We start from the raw sequence: 15,409 nt of genomic DNA on the forward strand, positions 1-15,409 counted from the left end.
TTACACTTTCCCTGCGCTTTCTTGTCTATGGAAAGGCATGAGCTTTGTTGGTTTGACCCTTGGCTGTAGTTCTTCTGTCCCTTTAGCGTGTATATAGGTAGTGTATACAGGTAGTCTTTGTCGTACAATTGATTGAGCCCCAAATTTTTGCTAAGTGAAACACTTGTTAAGTGAAGCTTGCCCCATTTTACAATTTTTCATGCCATTGTTGTTAAGTGAACGATGGCAGTTCTGAAGTTAGTAACATGGTTGGCTCCCCCCACTGATTTTATTTGCAATAAAGTCACAAAAAAACGAACATATGACCCATAAATATGAACCAGTTGTCAAGCTTCCAAATTTTGATCACGTGACTGTGGGAATGCTGCAACGGTTTTAAGTGTGAAAAACAGTTGTTAAGTCCCTTTTTTCAGTCCGGTTGTAACTTTGAATGGCCATGAAATGAACTGTTGTAAACTGAGGACTACCTGTAAGTAAATGCTGTGTTGCTGAGCAAGTGTGTATATATGATTTAGAATTATCCTTTTCTTCTGAATATTACTGAGGCTGTAAATGTTATTTATATATAAATTTAAATGCTAGCAGTGAAGCAAAATCTGTTTGCATGTGCTTATTGTTTCTTGTTCCTTCCTAATCATTCAACAAGGGAAAGAAAAACTATAGTTCCTATTTTTGTTTTGTTTTTTTGGCATCCAGCAGGAAAAGACCAAATTTGCAGATTTTTTTGGAATGGATGCAGATAGTTCAATATTCCTGCTTGCAAGATTGGCTTTAAGAATGGAAAGCACAGACTTAAAAAGATGTTTATTTTTAAATGACTTGCCTGGAATTAATTTAATGGTTTCAGCCAGGATGCTCTCCTGCCCCGAAGGAGGTAATTGGTCAAAAGAATTCTACACTGTGGGGAAAATTGAAAACGCAGAGACTGTTTTATTTTTCCTACATTTTGCTTAATTAAAATGTCTCCATTTCTAAGCCAATTGATACTCAATGTTCAAGAAAGACTAAGCAGGGTGCAAAAATCTCATCTAAAATGTGATTTGTTCCCCCCACCCAGCCTGAAAATAGTAATTTCTTTCAAGTGCAACTAAAAGTGAGAACTATATTTTTAATACTGTGGGCATATTAACCTCCCATTTACCAAGCTGGCACCTGCCACATCTATAGGACTACAATACCTGTAGATGGAAGTTATAGAAATCTCTCTCTCCCTCTCTCTCATATAGGATTATTTATATGCTCTTCTGTTTAATCTTTCCTTTTTTTGGCAGTGGTCTGGCTCTGGTCACTTAAGTCAACTGCTTCCAAACTGACTTTTTCAATCACTCCTCAAAGATACCCCTGACCCTATCTGTGCATAAGAGTGAAGACAGCCTACAAACAACATAACTTTTTTAAAAAAAAAATCCAGAAACTCCTCAAAATGGCTTCATTGAAATTTGACAGAAACCCCCCAAAATAGGCATCGTGATTGTTCGTGAATTTTCCCTATTTTACCTTAAAACCTCACCCTTCAATTGCCCCCAAATTCTTTTATTTCCTTGGAAAGAAATAGAACCAAACCACTAGGGGCACAGACAGTGGAAAAACTGTAAACATTTTGCAAAATACTATTGGATTTAATGTTTGGGTTTTATTTTTATCTTTAGAAATATTTATTAAGTTCGAGTTTGCAACTTCATTCACTAAAGCTCACAAGTATACATACACATAAAAACCTCATTTGGGGTTTATGTCACGAACTTTGGACCAAACATCTATGGAGTGCATTCTAAAACTAACCACAAGTTATTCTGAAATATATTAGTATGATCGCTGACACACAATATGGAAATGAGGGCTATTTCCTCTCTCTTTAAACACCATCTGAAAAATCAGTGCATCCTGCCACTTACTCATAGTTTGACAAACATCTGTTCCTTTACACACTGAGTATGCTTATTCTTAAAAGTGCTTTCAACAAAATTCCATTTATCTCCCTGCTATGAAAAAACAGATGGATAACCTTATTTTGTGGAATTGTGATGATTGCATCTGTGCTCAGGGTTTTGAGCAGAATTTTATGTAAAGTTGTCCTGAGTGGCTGACTTGAGAAACAGCAAACTAGCATAGCAGTAGCATTTAGACTTATATACCGCTTCACAGTGCTTTACTCTCTAAGCACATTGCCCCCAACAAACTGGGTCCTCATTTTATCGATCTTGGAAGGATGGAAGGCTGAGTCAACCTTGAGCCAGTCATAACCAAACTGCTGGCAGCTGATAGTCAGCAGAGTTAGGCTGCAAGACTGCATTCTCACCATTGCACCACCATGGCTCATATGAAACCAATATTAAAAAACATGTGGCATTAATTGTTGATGTAATAATTAAATTACTCATACATATGCACAATGTGTAGGATTGTCTTCATGGGTTGTGGAAAATATCTCTCTTGCTTTACATTACAATTACTATGGTAACTAGAAACATTTTTGGATATTTTGTCCAGTGATTAAAATAGGCTGCATTCCCAAAATATATTTTAACTATTAGAAACGTTTTTCTGTGCAGACACAACAAAGTTGGTTTCCTCAAGGGATGCCACCCAATATCATTTTAGAGTGGTAACTGCACATTGTATATCCATGCCAGCAATATACTGTGATATCTCATATAAGCTCACCTTACTGGAGCAAGGAAAATAATTGTATCTAATGTGAAGAACACCAAAAGAGTCTTCTGGTTGAATTTGAGTTATAGGTAGCCCTAGCCCTATGACCATTTGTTCAGCAACTGCTTGCAGCACTGAATGAATGATGGTTAAGACTGGGCCTTGGCTTTCTGGCTGATTTAACACCACCGCAATTGCAATCTGAGTATTTGGCAACAGGATTCCACTTATGGCCAGTTACAGTGTCCTGTGATCACATGATCACCATTTGCAGCCTTCTCTGCCAGCTTCCCCAGAAAGTCAGTGGAGAAGACAGCAGGGAGGATTGTCAGTCTCTTGGGTATGTATGTCTCCACGGTCCATGCACACCCACACCCCAGAGACTGTGTTTGCACCACACCAGACACTGGCAAACCCTTGCGCACAATCCCCAACTCCTTTGCATACTCACCCCAACCTTCCTCACACCTCTACACACCCCCACACTTCCTCTCCTATTTGGCAGGTTCTGCTTAGCTGCCTACCAGCCTGGAGTTTGCAATTTCCTGCCAGCTTCCCCACGGACTTTGGTCCTTTAACAATTGTGGGATTTTGTTAACAGCAATTGATTGCATCACTTAGTAATAGAAACTTCAGTCCCAACTGCCAATGTAAATCAAGGACTACTTATAAAGCTGTTCAATGTAGTTTTTGCTACTATCTAGTGGTCATCTGGATGTTTGCAAGCCATGTGTGGTAACACTATCTTCAGATTCACTTTTCAGTCAGATGCCTCTAAGGCAGGGGTGTCAAACTCGATTTCACTGAGGGCCATATGAGGGTTGTTTTTGACCTTGGGGGGCCAGGGTGGGCATGGCCAACTCAATGTCACTGATGTCAGGGGTGCCTGTGGTGGCCTCGGGAGGGCCATATGCAGCTCTCCCAAGCTCAGTTTTTGCTGACAGAGGCACTACGGGCCAGTCCTTCATTGTTTGCAGGGTGGCCCCGCAGGCCAGAACTAAGTTTGACACTCCTTGTCTAAGGAAATGCATAACTGGGCAACAAACAGTCTTTCATTGTTTGGGGAATAACAATATAAAGGCAATGTATTTACTTTATGGAACATTAACCATGCAAATGAATGAAAAAAAGCCTTTCCACTCCATTCAGACAACATCTGGTTATATAGTATATAATCAATTGAATCCAGCCTTAGTAATACATGTGTGGATTAATTGAAAGCTATGGGGCTTACATTGGTTCTGATTGCCTTAAGTACCACTGAGGGCTACAGATTTATCCTAAATACTGCTAAGTTTGCAGAGGTAAGTAGAGTAAAGTTATTACTGATGGAGAGCATTGTTTGCACTGATATTTTACAGTGTAGAAGTAAATTAGCTATTTCCAGACAGTAGCTGTTGTTGCTATGCTGCAGCGATAAAGTTTCACCACAGATAAATTGCATCCATTGTGACACATTTTATTGTGCCGATGTCAAGAGTCCATTAAAAAAAGCCCTGCCTGCTAAACAAGGGATCGGATGTTTTGATTAGCTGACTGAAAGTAAGTTTTTAACTGTATCATTCTCCTGTAATTGCTGTTGTTCTTAATGGGGGTGGGGTTGAACATCGTGAGGCGCAGTTCACAGAATCAGAAGCTTGTTTGCATTTCTGGGAAGAATCAGCAACTTTCATGCATTTTAATGAAGCGATGGTGTTGATGTGCTCCAAGTATCCTAGCCATTCTTAGGACCCAGACTTTATTTGCTTTTTTAAGGTAGCCATGATTTAGGGACTATAACAGGGGCCAGCAATTCGGTCATTAAGCAAAGTGGCCACTAAGGGAAACATCGTGATTTTACAATTTTACTTCAGCTTTCTGGTGCTTTATAGTCCTCTAAAGGTTGTAAATGTGAAGTAACTGGTCCCAAAGTTACCTTTTCATTCCTGCAAACATAACTGCAAATATTTACTAAATGAACTAGTTCATAGCCTTACAAATAAAAAGCTACTAGTCCACATTTTTGTTTGCTAACCACAGGCCTACTCATACCTCTGCTAGGCATGAGTAGCCCTTTACAGAAGAAACGTGAGGAACATTTTAGAATAAGAAAGGTCCTTTTTGTTTAAAAGATGCATATGGATCTAGAAGTTTTCCGTAATGGGGTGAGGAAGGGTTTCCATTAACTGTCTCTGCAGCTGTTTATACTGTATTGCCTCTCAGGTTGCTGCAAAGAATTATTCAGTTTTCCACACCACATTTTCAGATAAGTTCAGGGGAAAAGGAATAATGAGAGAGTTAGCTTCTGCTCCTTCCTCCCTCAATTTTTGCAAAGTGCCCCTCTAGTAGATCTGATTCTGTACTAAGGCTTTGGGCGGTGATATGGATAAAAAATATCAAAGCAAGTAAAATGCACAAGACAGGAGACATCAGTGCTTTTCAGGCCCTGGTCTCCACTGTACAAGTCTTGCACAATGGCCCATGTGATTCTTTATTTTATTACAAAATATTATTTTAAGTATTCAGTGCCACAAATCTTGTAAGTTTATGGCATTCCTTCCTTTTGGATCTCACAAAAACATCATACAAAATAAATAAAATTTGACAAGTCTAGGAGGCTGTCATCCCTATTTTATATGAATCTGTAATCATCTGAACTTTAGCTTAGCATCCTATAGTCTTTTGCAATTGTTTATTTCATCAGTAATATTTAATGCAAGGGGAGAGGGTACAATACAGAGGAAGATACATGGTTTATAAGGCTATTATAAAATAGCTCTGCAAAATGGACAAAAGTTTTATGTTTGTAAACAAGTCTTTGCGATCCAAATTCCTACATATACCTACATATACAAAGAGCCATGGAGGCGCAGTAATTAGAATGCAGTATTGCAGGCTAATTCTGCCGACTGCCAGGAGTTCGATTCTGACCGGCTCGAGGTTGACGCAGCCTTCCAGCCTTCCAAAGTTGGTAAAATAAAGAACCAGATTGTTGGGGCCAATATGCTGACTCTGTAAACCGCTTAGAGAGGGCTGTAAAAAGCACTGTGCTATTGCTGTATTGTCTTTTCAAAGGAACTAAATTATCTTCTCACTTATTCTGCAACTTCCATCTCAAATCCTGCAAAACAACAGATGCCTGGCACAAGCAACTTTGTCAAAATAGTTCCATTAAGCTATCCTTAAATTTATTGTGAAGTATTAATATTGAGTGTCTATGGAGATTCTCAGTTATCCAGGTCATGGCTATCCCAAAGGTGGTTTTTCAAGAGGCAACTGGACTTTCTGGTGACCTCCTGAAAAAGCACCCTTAAGATATTTTAACATAGAGACTTTTTTTAGATAAAGAATTGCATTTTTGTTGGTTGGTAGGTTTCTGCAGCAGTATTGCAGATTTGACTGCAGATGGCAGCTTAGGACAGCGAGTCTCAGCCAAAATCCTTTCAGCTTCTTGCTTCCGGCCAAGGAGAAGCAAATGAGGGAATAACTTCACATTCCCAAGATCAGAAAAAAAAGAAACAAGAGCCCAAACAATATAATGAAGATCATGTGGCAGAAGCAAAGGAAAAGTGAAACTATGTGACTCCCCGAGAAACAAACCGCAATACTGCAGATTACCAGAAACACCTGAAATTTAACTGAAGATACTGCTAAAACAAACAATATAATGAAGATCATGTGGCAGAAGCAAAGGAAAAGTGAAACTATGTGACTCCCCGAGAAACAAACCGCAATACTGCAGATTACCAGAAACACCTGAAATTTAACTGAAGATAACAGGTCTAGCACTGCTAAAACAGGTAACTCTTTCTCTAACAGATATAAGAACCCCAAGGAAACGAATTCCCTGGCTGAGAACTTTCTCAGTAAACTAATTTTCTCTCTGTCATCAAGTAACTCCAGGCATGCTTGTTGCCCAACTCATTTCACCAGTGTCCACTGGTGTCTGAAAGAATACAGGGAGTCCTCGCCTTATAACAGTTCACTTATTGACCATTCACAAAGTTACAACTGCACTGAAAAAAGTGACTTATGTCCATTTTTCACGCTTACAACTGTTGCAGCATCCCCATGGTCACATGATTTCCATTTGGATGCTCCGCAACTGACTGGGTCATACAATCCCCTTTTGCAGCCTTTTGAAGAGCAAAATCAATAGGGAAACCAGATTCACTTAACAACTAGGTCACTAATTTAACAGCTGCCATGATTCACTTAACAGGCGTGGCAAGAAAAAAGTTGTAAAATGAGGCAAAACTTGCTTCCCAAGTTTCTCACTTAACAACATATATTTTGGGCTCAACTTTGGTCATAAGTCAAAGATTACCTGTACTGCAAGAAGTTCATGATGTAGAATTGTTTTTTCTTCCTACTGCTTTCCTCCAAGTGTAAGGTCTTTTTGGGGGGAGGGGGGGAATCAACTGAGTGTTGATCGATTGATTGCGTCAGGAATTGACACCTGTGTCACCAATTGCCAGTGTGCCTGATATTATGGGCTGAGAGTCACCTACCCAGCTTTCATCACTAAGGCAGGACTAGAACTCATAGGTTTCCTGCCTAATCTCACGCCTTAATCACTAGACCAAAGCGGTTCACCAAAAAAAGTGAAATAAAAGCTAAATCTTGCAAAATTTGCCCTGTTCATTTGAAATCTTCTGCTCTTTGTCAATCCTATGTGTCACTGCCAACTCAGATTCTGACAAGGAAATCGACAAAGAACAGCCAGTTCCTGAATTGTTGGACAAAACCCCGGGGGCAGAGGAGATTGTGCCGCACTGGCCACAATAACCAAGAGACACAGTGGCCCCCAGTCTCTAAAGATCAGTTGAAGCCTGTCATGCCCCTGTTGGAGTCTGAATCAGAGGAGGAAGACGAACAGCTGACAGGGAGTGGGAGTGTGGCTCCATTGGCTGTGGAGGAAACTGGGGAAGGGCAAAGTCCGGCTGAGCAGAGCAGGAGAGAGATAGAACAAGGGAGAGGGAGTTCAGAGGAAGACCCAATCCCACCCCTCTTCATCCTAGGGCACACAGGGAGGAACGGAGAAGAGAGCAACATGGGTTGTGTGGCTTACGGGGGAGGAAAGGGCCCTGATTCCCTTCATTAGCCACACCTGGGAATGAGAGTTTAAAAGAAATGCATGCTGAGTGCAGCAGCTGCTGGGAGCAAATGTGAGTCTATCTTGTGTCGACTTTAGTTATCTGCGTTCCTGGCATCTTCCCAGACATGTGGAATTATTGGTGTGCCTTCACGTCTGGAATTCTTGCTCCTGCCCTGTTGAACTAATTACTTCATTTTGCCTTGATTGGACTTATAGTTACAGTTTTTGTTGACCACGTTTTGGACTTGAATCTCTGCAGCGAATGGCTGTTCCTGGGAGAGTTTTTTATTTATTGATTTATTGATTGATTGATTTGATTTGATTTGTCAATTGCTTACAAGATAATAGGTATACGTATATACATAGTTATGAATACATGAAATGGGTACATATAAGAAAAATAAAAGAAACAATAGGACAGGGACAGTAGGCACGTTGGTGCACTTATGCACGCCCCCTACAGACCTCTTAGGAAAGGGGTGAGGTCAATAGTAGACAGTCTAAGGTTAAAGTTTTGGGGGTTTGGGGAAGAAACTACAGAGTCAGGTAGAGTATTCCAGCCGGAATGTAACCAGGACATTGGGGGCAAAGTTAGAGCTAATAAGGGGACTCCTACTGATTATCTGACTGTGTTGTCTTTGTGCCACACCCTGGTCATCATACTACCTCTCCCTCCCAGTGCAAGGAACCACTGTGCCATAAGCAGAGCAGAGGCACTCTCCAAGGCTGTTGGCTAGAAAAGAGCCTCACCCTTCCAAATGACCAACATGCGGTTGCTTCTATTTAAGACAGGGGTCCCCAAACTTGGCAACTTTAAGACTTGTGGACTTCAACTCCCAGAATTCTCCAGCCAGAATAACATAGCATAGCTGGCTGGAGAATTCTGGGAGTTGAAGTCCACAAGTCTTAAAAGTTGCCAAGTTTGGAGACCTCTGATTTAAGAAGAGCAGCGAGCTCAAGCCTTTCCAATGGTGAAAACCATTTCTTGACCTACAACTTGAATGTTCGTGTATGTGACTCTGGACCTGGATTGGCTGATGACCCTATCTGGTCCTTGTGGCTGCTTTTTTTATTTTTTTGATTTGGACACTTTCTCAAGGCAAGCTTCCTGGGCTTCGAGGGACTTGATTTCTCTCCTCTGTGCGTGCACAGTTCCACACACATTTCCTTGATCGCTTCTTTATTTAAAACAATTAGTCCCTTTTAATAATTTAAACAATACAAATACAGCCAAAAGAAACAGAGGTAGATGCAAGTATTTTGTATTGACTCATCAGTACCTAGATTATTACTTGTTTATTTGCTTAAAAACTTTCTAGTAAAATTTGCAAACCTCTCTGCAGGTTGCATGTGTGTGGCCTGAGACAGGATTCTTTTATTTTATTGTTTTAGTTACGTAAGCTTAAAAATGAAATTAATGTGTTTTGGTGATGCCATCTAGAAAAAGTCATGATGCCAGCAAGTGTCCCATAATTAATGTTGATTTATGTGCTGGTCTTTAAAAGCCTTTGATGATGCTGTAAGGGCATGCCCAAAGAAGAATGACGGGAAATGCTATTGCATACCTGGCTGATTTCTGATAAATAGAAGGCTCAGTACATAAGGCTAGCTCATGATGATGGTGGCCTCATCAGAAAAATCAAGTGTTCCTGGAAGTCTACTGATGAAGCCACCAAAAGCATGATCTAGCCTTATATACTTAATCTTCTTTTGAGAAGAACTGTAGTTCCGAACAATGTAATTTAGAACTGCAATCATAAATGAGCATCCTGGTGAGATTAATTAGTTCCTTTCCTATGCAATACAATATCTCCCTTTCTCCTCCCTTCATCCAATATCCCAAAAGTCAGGTAAAGACATCACAGGAGCTTATGCATAGTATGCTAAGCTTGATTAGCTTTAATCCTGGTTTGTTTATGACCATAACATTATGAAGTTCTCCCATTTGCTTAGTAACCATATTCTATGGATTGCATGATTAAAGGAACTGTGAGGGAAGATCAATTTCTAGATTGTTACCAGACAGTAGACACCATTCAGATATATTGTGGTCAACTGGTTTCTAATTCTACTGACCAAAGGAAGCTCCATCAAAGTACAGTATGTGAACTCTGCCTGTGCTGTCCAGACAGTCTAGAGTTAATGGGATTTGGGACAGTTAGGAATTGTGAGCTGTCCCCTTAAGGGAATGCATCATGGTAAATGTAGTTAAGGTATCCTGGTAAATGTAGTCCATGTCATGTGATCACATCTGTAATCCAGATTGGTCGCTAAATTGACCCTTGGTGGGTTGGGGTAGATCTCCCCCACTCTTGCCTGAAACCATCTTACCATGCAGCCGCTTCAATCATCATGTTTGTGCCTATCCTGCACAAACACTGTACATATACTGTACAAAGGCAGACAGATAACTCCACAAAGCATCCATACAAAGTCTTTTTTATTGGTTCATCAGGCATCCTGTCAACTCACATTTATGACGAAGTTCTTCTTAATGTCCAATCCTTTGCATATCTGAATTGTGGTGTAGGAAGATTTCTGCCCTTAGCTAATTTAATTCTTTAATAAAGTATGATCATCAACCAACTAGAGAAGAAGTGGTATTCTTCTAAGTTATACCTTCAAATATATCTACCACATATATTTGCCAACTCAAAACATTCAGCAAGCCATTATTTGGGCTGCTATCCAGACTTCCAAATCTGAGACCACTTCTCCAACCAAAAGAAAAACATGTGAATCCAGTCACCTCACATGTGCTTTACTTAGTGGCCTGAGAAATATTAACTTGAACTATCTATATCTGTATGAAATCGGTGTTGTCAAGATGTCTTATTCCTTATGAGGATTACGAGGCATTTACGGCCTGACCACAAATGCTCAAATTTCTCTAAGGTAGCCCAGAGCAGTGAACTAGCTATGAGACTCTAGCTGTGACTTTATGCTACCTAGCCAGAAGATCAATCCACAGAGTTGCTGAAACAGAGGACTCCATCCATTTTTCTCCCTCTGTATCTATCTATTCAGCAGTTTCAGCAGCAACTATGTACTGCCTGTGTACATAGAGCTTGAGTACCCCGTTTGGTTTCCCAGCAATCGGAGCCAAAGTACAACCACAGAATTAACAACAAAACTGCCTGCCAAGGATTTTAACGTGACTTGACTGCACTGCTTGTTCTTACGGTCATGCACTTGCCATCTTATACATGACTCCATGCAAAACTGCACAAGGAACAAGCAAGGCCTTCCACAACATAGCATTTCATTCTTTTTCTTAAAAACAATTATCATAAACACAGGTGTAACGGAGGCTACAGTTTGGGAGGAACAATGAAATGGAGAGAAAGCTTCTTAACACTGCAGAAAGGGGTCAATATTTAAGTTTCATTTTTATTATATTATCATATGGATGTTTTCTTTATTTTTTGCCAGTTAGCCTTTTTCCTTCTTTTTGTTACATTTAGATAAATTTAATAATGACCAAAATAAATCTATGATTTTTTTTCTTCACTGTATACCACTATCATTTTTCTTTCTTTTCTTGTGTTTCTTTGTATTTCATTATTAAAAGCAAGCTACGTCTTTTAAAAAGATTCTTGATCCTACCCTTTTTTCTATATTTAGGTTTCTTTTATTTCAGTTAAAATCACCTCCAAAATGAATTTAAAAAGGGTTTTTTGATATATCCTGGGCTGGAAATATCATCCAACTAAGAGAGGTGGTATGATAACAGGAATTTAAAATATATAATATAGAGCGTTTACATTTTCAAGGTGCTTTAAAGGAACATTAGCATTTAAATATTTGACTCTTACAAATGTTACCAAATAGTAAGGGTCAAAAGCCCTTTATCAGAACGTATTTTACACATCAAATTAAACCTGCCTGTGAGAAACGCATATATTAGTTGAATAAATGCATACATGTTGGATGAAGAAATGTATGAACCATATACCATAAATATCAAATGTAAAATTTGCCAACATGGTGATTACATCTGAATTTAGAGTCAGGAATACAAACCAACAGCCCTTAATTTCCCTTTGTGACAAGTGTTTTTCTGGGATTATCTTCAATAATTATCTAGATGATTATTCAATTTGATAATCAGTTTATCACAAGGATAAGTTGGTTCTGAGGATCTGTTCTGTCATTCCACCTGAGTCATTTTTGTTTCAACTTTTGTTTCTCATAATGAATGAAGGGGTATTTCTGAGAGCTGCAGTATAATTATAGGATTCCCTTGCAGACCCAGGTAAATTCAGTCCCTGCAACACTTATAATCTTGAAACAGCATGGAAAAGCTAGTTGGTGGCAGCACATTTCTTACTGGCTTTACTATTTTAAAGCATCTATTTTAATGAATGTTTCAAGGTGTCCAGCAGCTGATTTGAGTCTATGTAGTAATTTAGAAATCTGAACGAACAGAACAAGGCTGGAAGGGAGAAAAAGTTTATTTTATATTTTTATTTATTAAATTTTTGTGCTGTCCAGCTCACTATTCAAGCAACTCTGGGAGGCTCAGAAGGATCATCTGTCCTTCCACTTTGCTATCATGGATTCCTGGATTAATGTCACTTAATCAGAGTATCATAGTTAGCTTCACTTATTCTGCTGCAATAACTGTTTATCTACTTGGGTCGGTAAACATTTGATGAATTAGGATGTCCTGCACTTATACCAGCTACACACAGAGGTGATTACTGAGAGTCCAAAGAACAAACAGGACTCACTTGTATGAACAATCAGTAATTGGTAAAACAAAATGTGTTATGAGGCTATTTCTTTGCTGTTTTCCGATTACCAGCGTCCCTACCACTTATGAGGCTGAAATTTAAGGTGCATTGATAAAATTTGCGAACTCCAGCCAAAAGTCAGAAAATCCGAATAAGTGCACATTACATCACAACTCCCCATTACAACAGCAATCACAACTATAGTAAAGTTTCATTTTAGGAATGTACTTGAGCAATCCTCAGAATTAAAAGGCAGTGCAACAGGCTAACCATTTTCAACACCCACAGAAGCCGACACTCAGAAAGACCCACGCAGGACTTCTCATTCTCAAAAGCTGAACTCAAGGAGGTCTAGGGTGGAGCTGACCAGCCACGTGGCTCTCTGCCCCCTCAATTCCTACAGTCCTTCTTCGTGGCCAAGGAAAAAAGGAGATTATTATTCTGTCCTTGTGGAACCGGCCCCATTCATTCCCATCCTCACTTTCGGTCATTAGCAGAAAAAATAATTATCACAAGTATTTCTTATCCCCGTTTTTGTGGTGAAGCCTTGGGAGGGGGGTGGGGAGAAAGGGGCTTTTGGTATGCCCAGAGACATTCCATTGGTCATGAATGTCAAGAGGCTGACTGAGACCAGGACTAGTTCTGAGTCTATGTCTGAAATGGTATAGATTTAGATAAGAGTTTCCTGCCTGAGCAGGGGGTTGGACTAGATGACCTCCAAGGTCCCTTGCAAATCTCTCTGTCCTGTTTTGTTCTCTTCGAAAGTGGCTTAGACACTGTCCTATCCTGGTTGCCTTCCTCTACTACAAGGAAGGGATTCAGAGAAAACGTCGGGGTCTATTTAGGCTTCGGCAGCCAACAAGTTTAATCAGAAGCGAAAAGTTTCCCCCACTACTCCACCCCGATCCTTCAACTGTGGCGGGAAGGAAGCGCCGCTCCTTTTCAGGGAACTTCCTCTCGCCTTAGCGACGGTGCATCAAGTGGGCAGAGGATGGGATGGGGGTGGGGGGTGGGAGAAAGTCAGAAAACGAGGCGGCCGGCAAACCTTGGAGGAAGGGGGACTGTGACAGCTCGGGGCGATCCTCCGGGAAGGAGTCCAGCAGGCGCTTGAAGAGGCGGCCCAAGTCCGAGTAGCTGCGGTGCAAGTAAAGGACGTTCCGGTCCGACCACTCGGTTCGGATCTCAAAGAACTCCTCCTCGTCCCCGCGTCGGTTGACGATCAGCCTCCGGATGCCGTTCACCCAGCAGCCCCGCACGTACATGTTCACCAGCGAGGTGCCCTCAAACACAGCCGAGGCCATCCCGCCGCTGCCCGCGCATACCAGCCCGCGGCCAGGGGGACGGCGGAAAACCCTCCGTCCTTGGCTATAAAAGCCGCTCGGCTTCAGGAAAAGGGAGCCACCACCATGGTCGAGGCTAGGCGTCGACGACGGAGGCACCAGGCGCTGCCTTCAAGCTCCGCGCAGGGCGGCCACAGGCGCCTCCGGCATTCTTCGCCCAGGCAAAAAAACGAGGAGGAGGGGAGGGCTCAGCCGTCCTCCTCCTCCTCCTCCTCCTCAGCCGCCGCCTCTTCTGACTACGGTCGCCTTTTTTGCCGCCACCGCTCGCTAGTCATGGGCGCGGGCTGAGGCAGAGGAGCCGTCGGGCAGAATCAGACGGGCTTCTGCTTTTCAGGCCGAAGGGGGGCCGCGACAGGCTTTTGCTCTCGGCAGGGCGGCGGGGCGTTGCATCGTCTTGTGGCTTTGACGCTTCTTCCTTTTCTCTCTCTCTCTCTCTCTTTTTGCGATCTTCCTGAAGGCTTGGGAGGCAGGGCGAAGAATTAGGGCTGCATTAAAATAAAATAAAATGAAACTTTAAAGAAAAAAACACGCGCGGACTCGGGGGGCGTTTTGGACTCCGGTTTTTCTTTCTTTCTTTCTTTCTTTCTTTCTTTCTTTCTTTCTTTCTTTCTTTCTTTCCTTCCTTCCTTCTCTTTCTTTCTTTCTTCCTTCCTTCCTTCCTTCCTTCCTTCTTTCTTTTTTCCCTATCTGAGGTTTTCAATACGTGGAAGAAAAAAAAGAAAAGTGGGGAGAAGCAAACACTCCCCGGATTCCTATCTAGCCCTTCCGATTCTCGTGGCAGGGGAGGTGCTAGACGGGGAGTTTTCTCGATCAGATGTTGGCAGGCTATCGATTTTGGCAGTGGCAGGTTTTTTTTTTATTATTATTGTTTGTTTAAAAAAGGTTGTGACGCAACCGGCCGAAGAAAATAATAGATTAGTTTTGCTCGCTTGCTGGAGAAAAGAGGGTGTGGTGAACCGCCGGGATGCTGGCTCCCCCCCCCCCGCCCACGCACCCCTCTGTTGTCGGTTTCCCGCGGGGACTCAGGGAGCTTAAAGCTAACTTCTCCCCGCTTCCTTGCAAGAAAACTCGAAAAGTGGTTTTCCTCAGGAAACTAGGCGAACTTTCCCGCTTCGGAGACACCGGTACAGTAGGTCTCCTGGTCGAGCAACTGGCGCGTTTCCCAATCTGCTCGTCTCTTTCTTTCCGCCGAGCGCGGGTTAAAGCGAAGGGTCGAAAGAAGCGGAGCGTGGCGCAGATACACGCGCGCCACTCTCATCTCCGGCGTGGGTTATTACCAGGGATCTCCAACCTTGGCAACTTTAAGCTTGGAAGACTTCAACTCCCAGAATTCCCCAGCCGGCAAAGGGGGTCTCCAACCTTGGCAACTTTGAGCCTGGAGGACTTCAACTCCCAGAATTCCCCAGCCAGCAAAGGGGGTCTCTAACCTTGGCAACTTTGAGCCTGGAGGACTTCAACTCCCAGAATTCCCCATTCGGCAAAGGGGGTCTCCAACCTTGGCAACTTTCAGCCTAGAGGACTTCAACTCCCAGAATTCCCCAGCCAGCAAAGGGGGTCTCCAACCTGGTTAACTTTAAGCCTGGAGGACTTCAACTCCCAGAATT

General features: G+C 41.9%; 1 protein-coding gene across 6 annotated transcripts in view; it reads right to left on the minus strand.

The window, feature by feature from the left end:
* Nucleotides 1-14,617, minus strand: part of PXDC1 (PX domain containing 1) — a 107,890-nt gene extending 93,273 nt beyond the window's left edge. For 5 of the 6 annotated variants that reach the window (XM_087930791.1, XM_087930790.1, XM_087930792.1 and 2 more), the window contains exon 1: nt 13,511-14,567. In XM_087930791.1, the coding sequence (XP_087786917.1) occupies nt 13,511-13,766 (256 nt within the window). In that variant the 5' untranslated portion in view covers nt 13,767-14,567. Of the gene's footprint in view, nt 1-13,510 lie in introns of all 6 variants that reach the window. The other variant, XM_026715027.2, reaches the window with a different exon arrangement.
* Between the last annotated feature and the right edge of the window lie 792 nt (nt 14,618-15,409).

The sequence above is a fragment of the Pseudonaja textilis genome, chromosome 3 (assembly GCF_049901715.1).
Source record: "Pseudonaja textilis isolate UNSWEBS1 chromosome 3, rPseTex1.2, whole genome shotgun sequence".
In the NCBI taxonomy this organism is placed as follows: domain Eukaryota; kingdom Metazoa; phylum Chordata; class Lepidosauria; order Squamata; family Elapidae; genus Pseudonaja; species Pseudonaja textilis.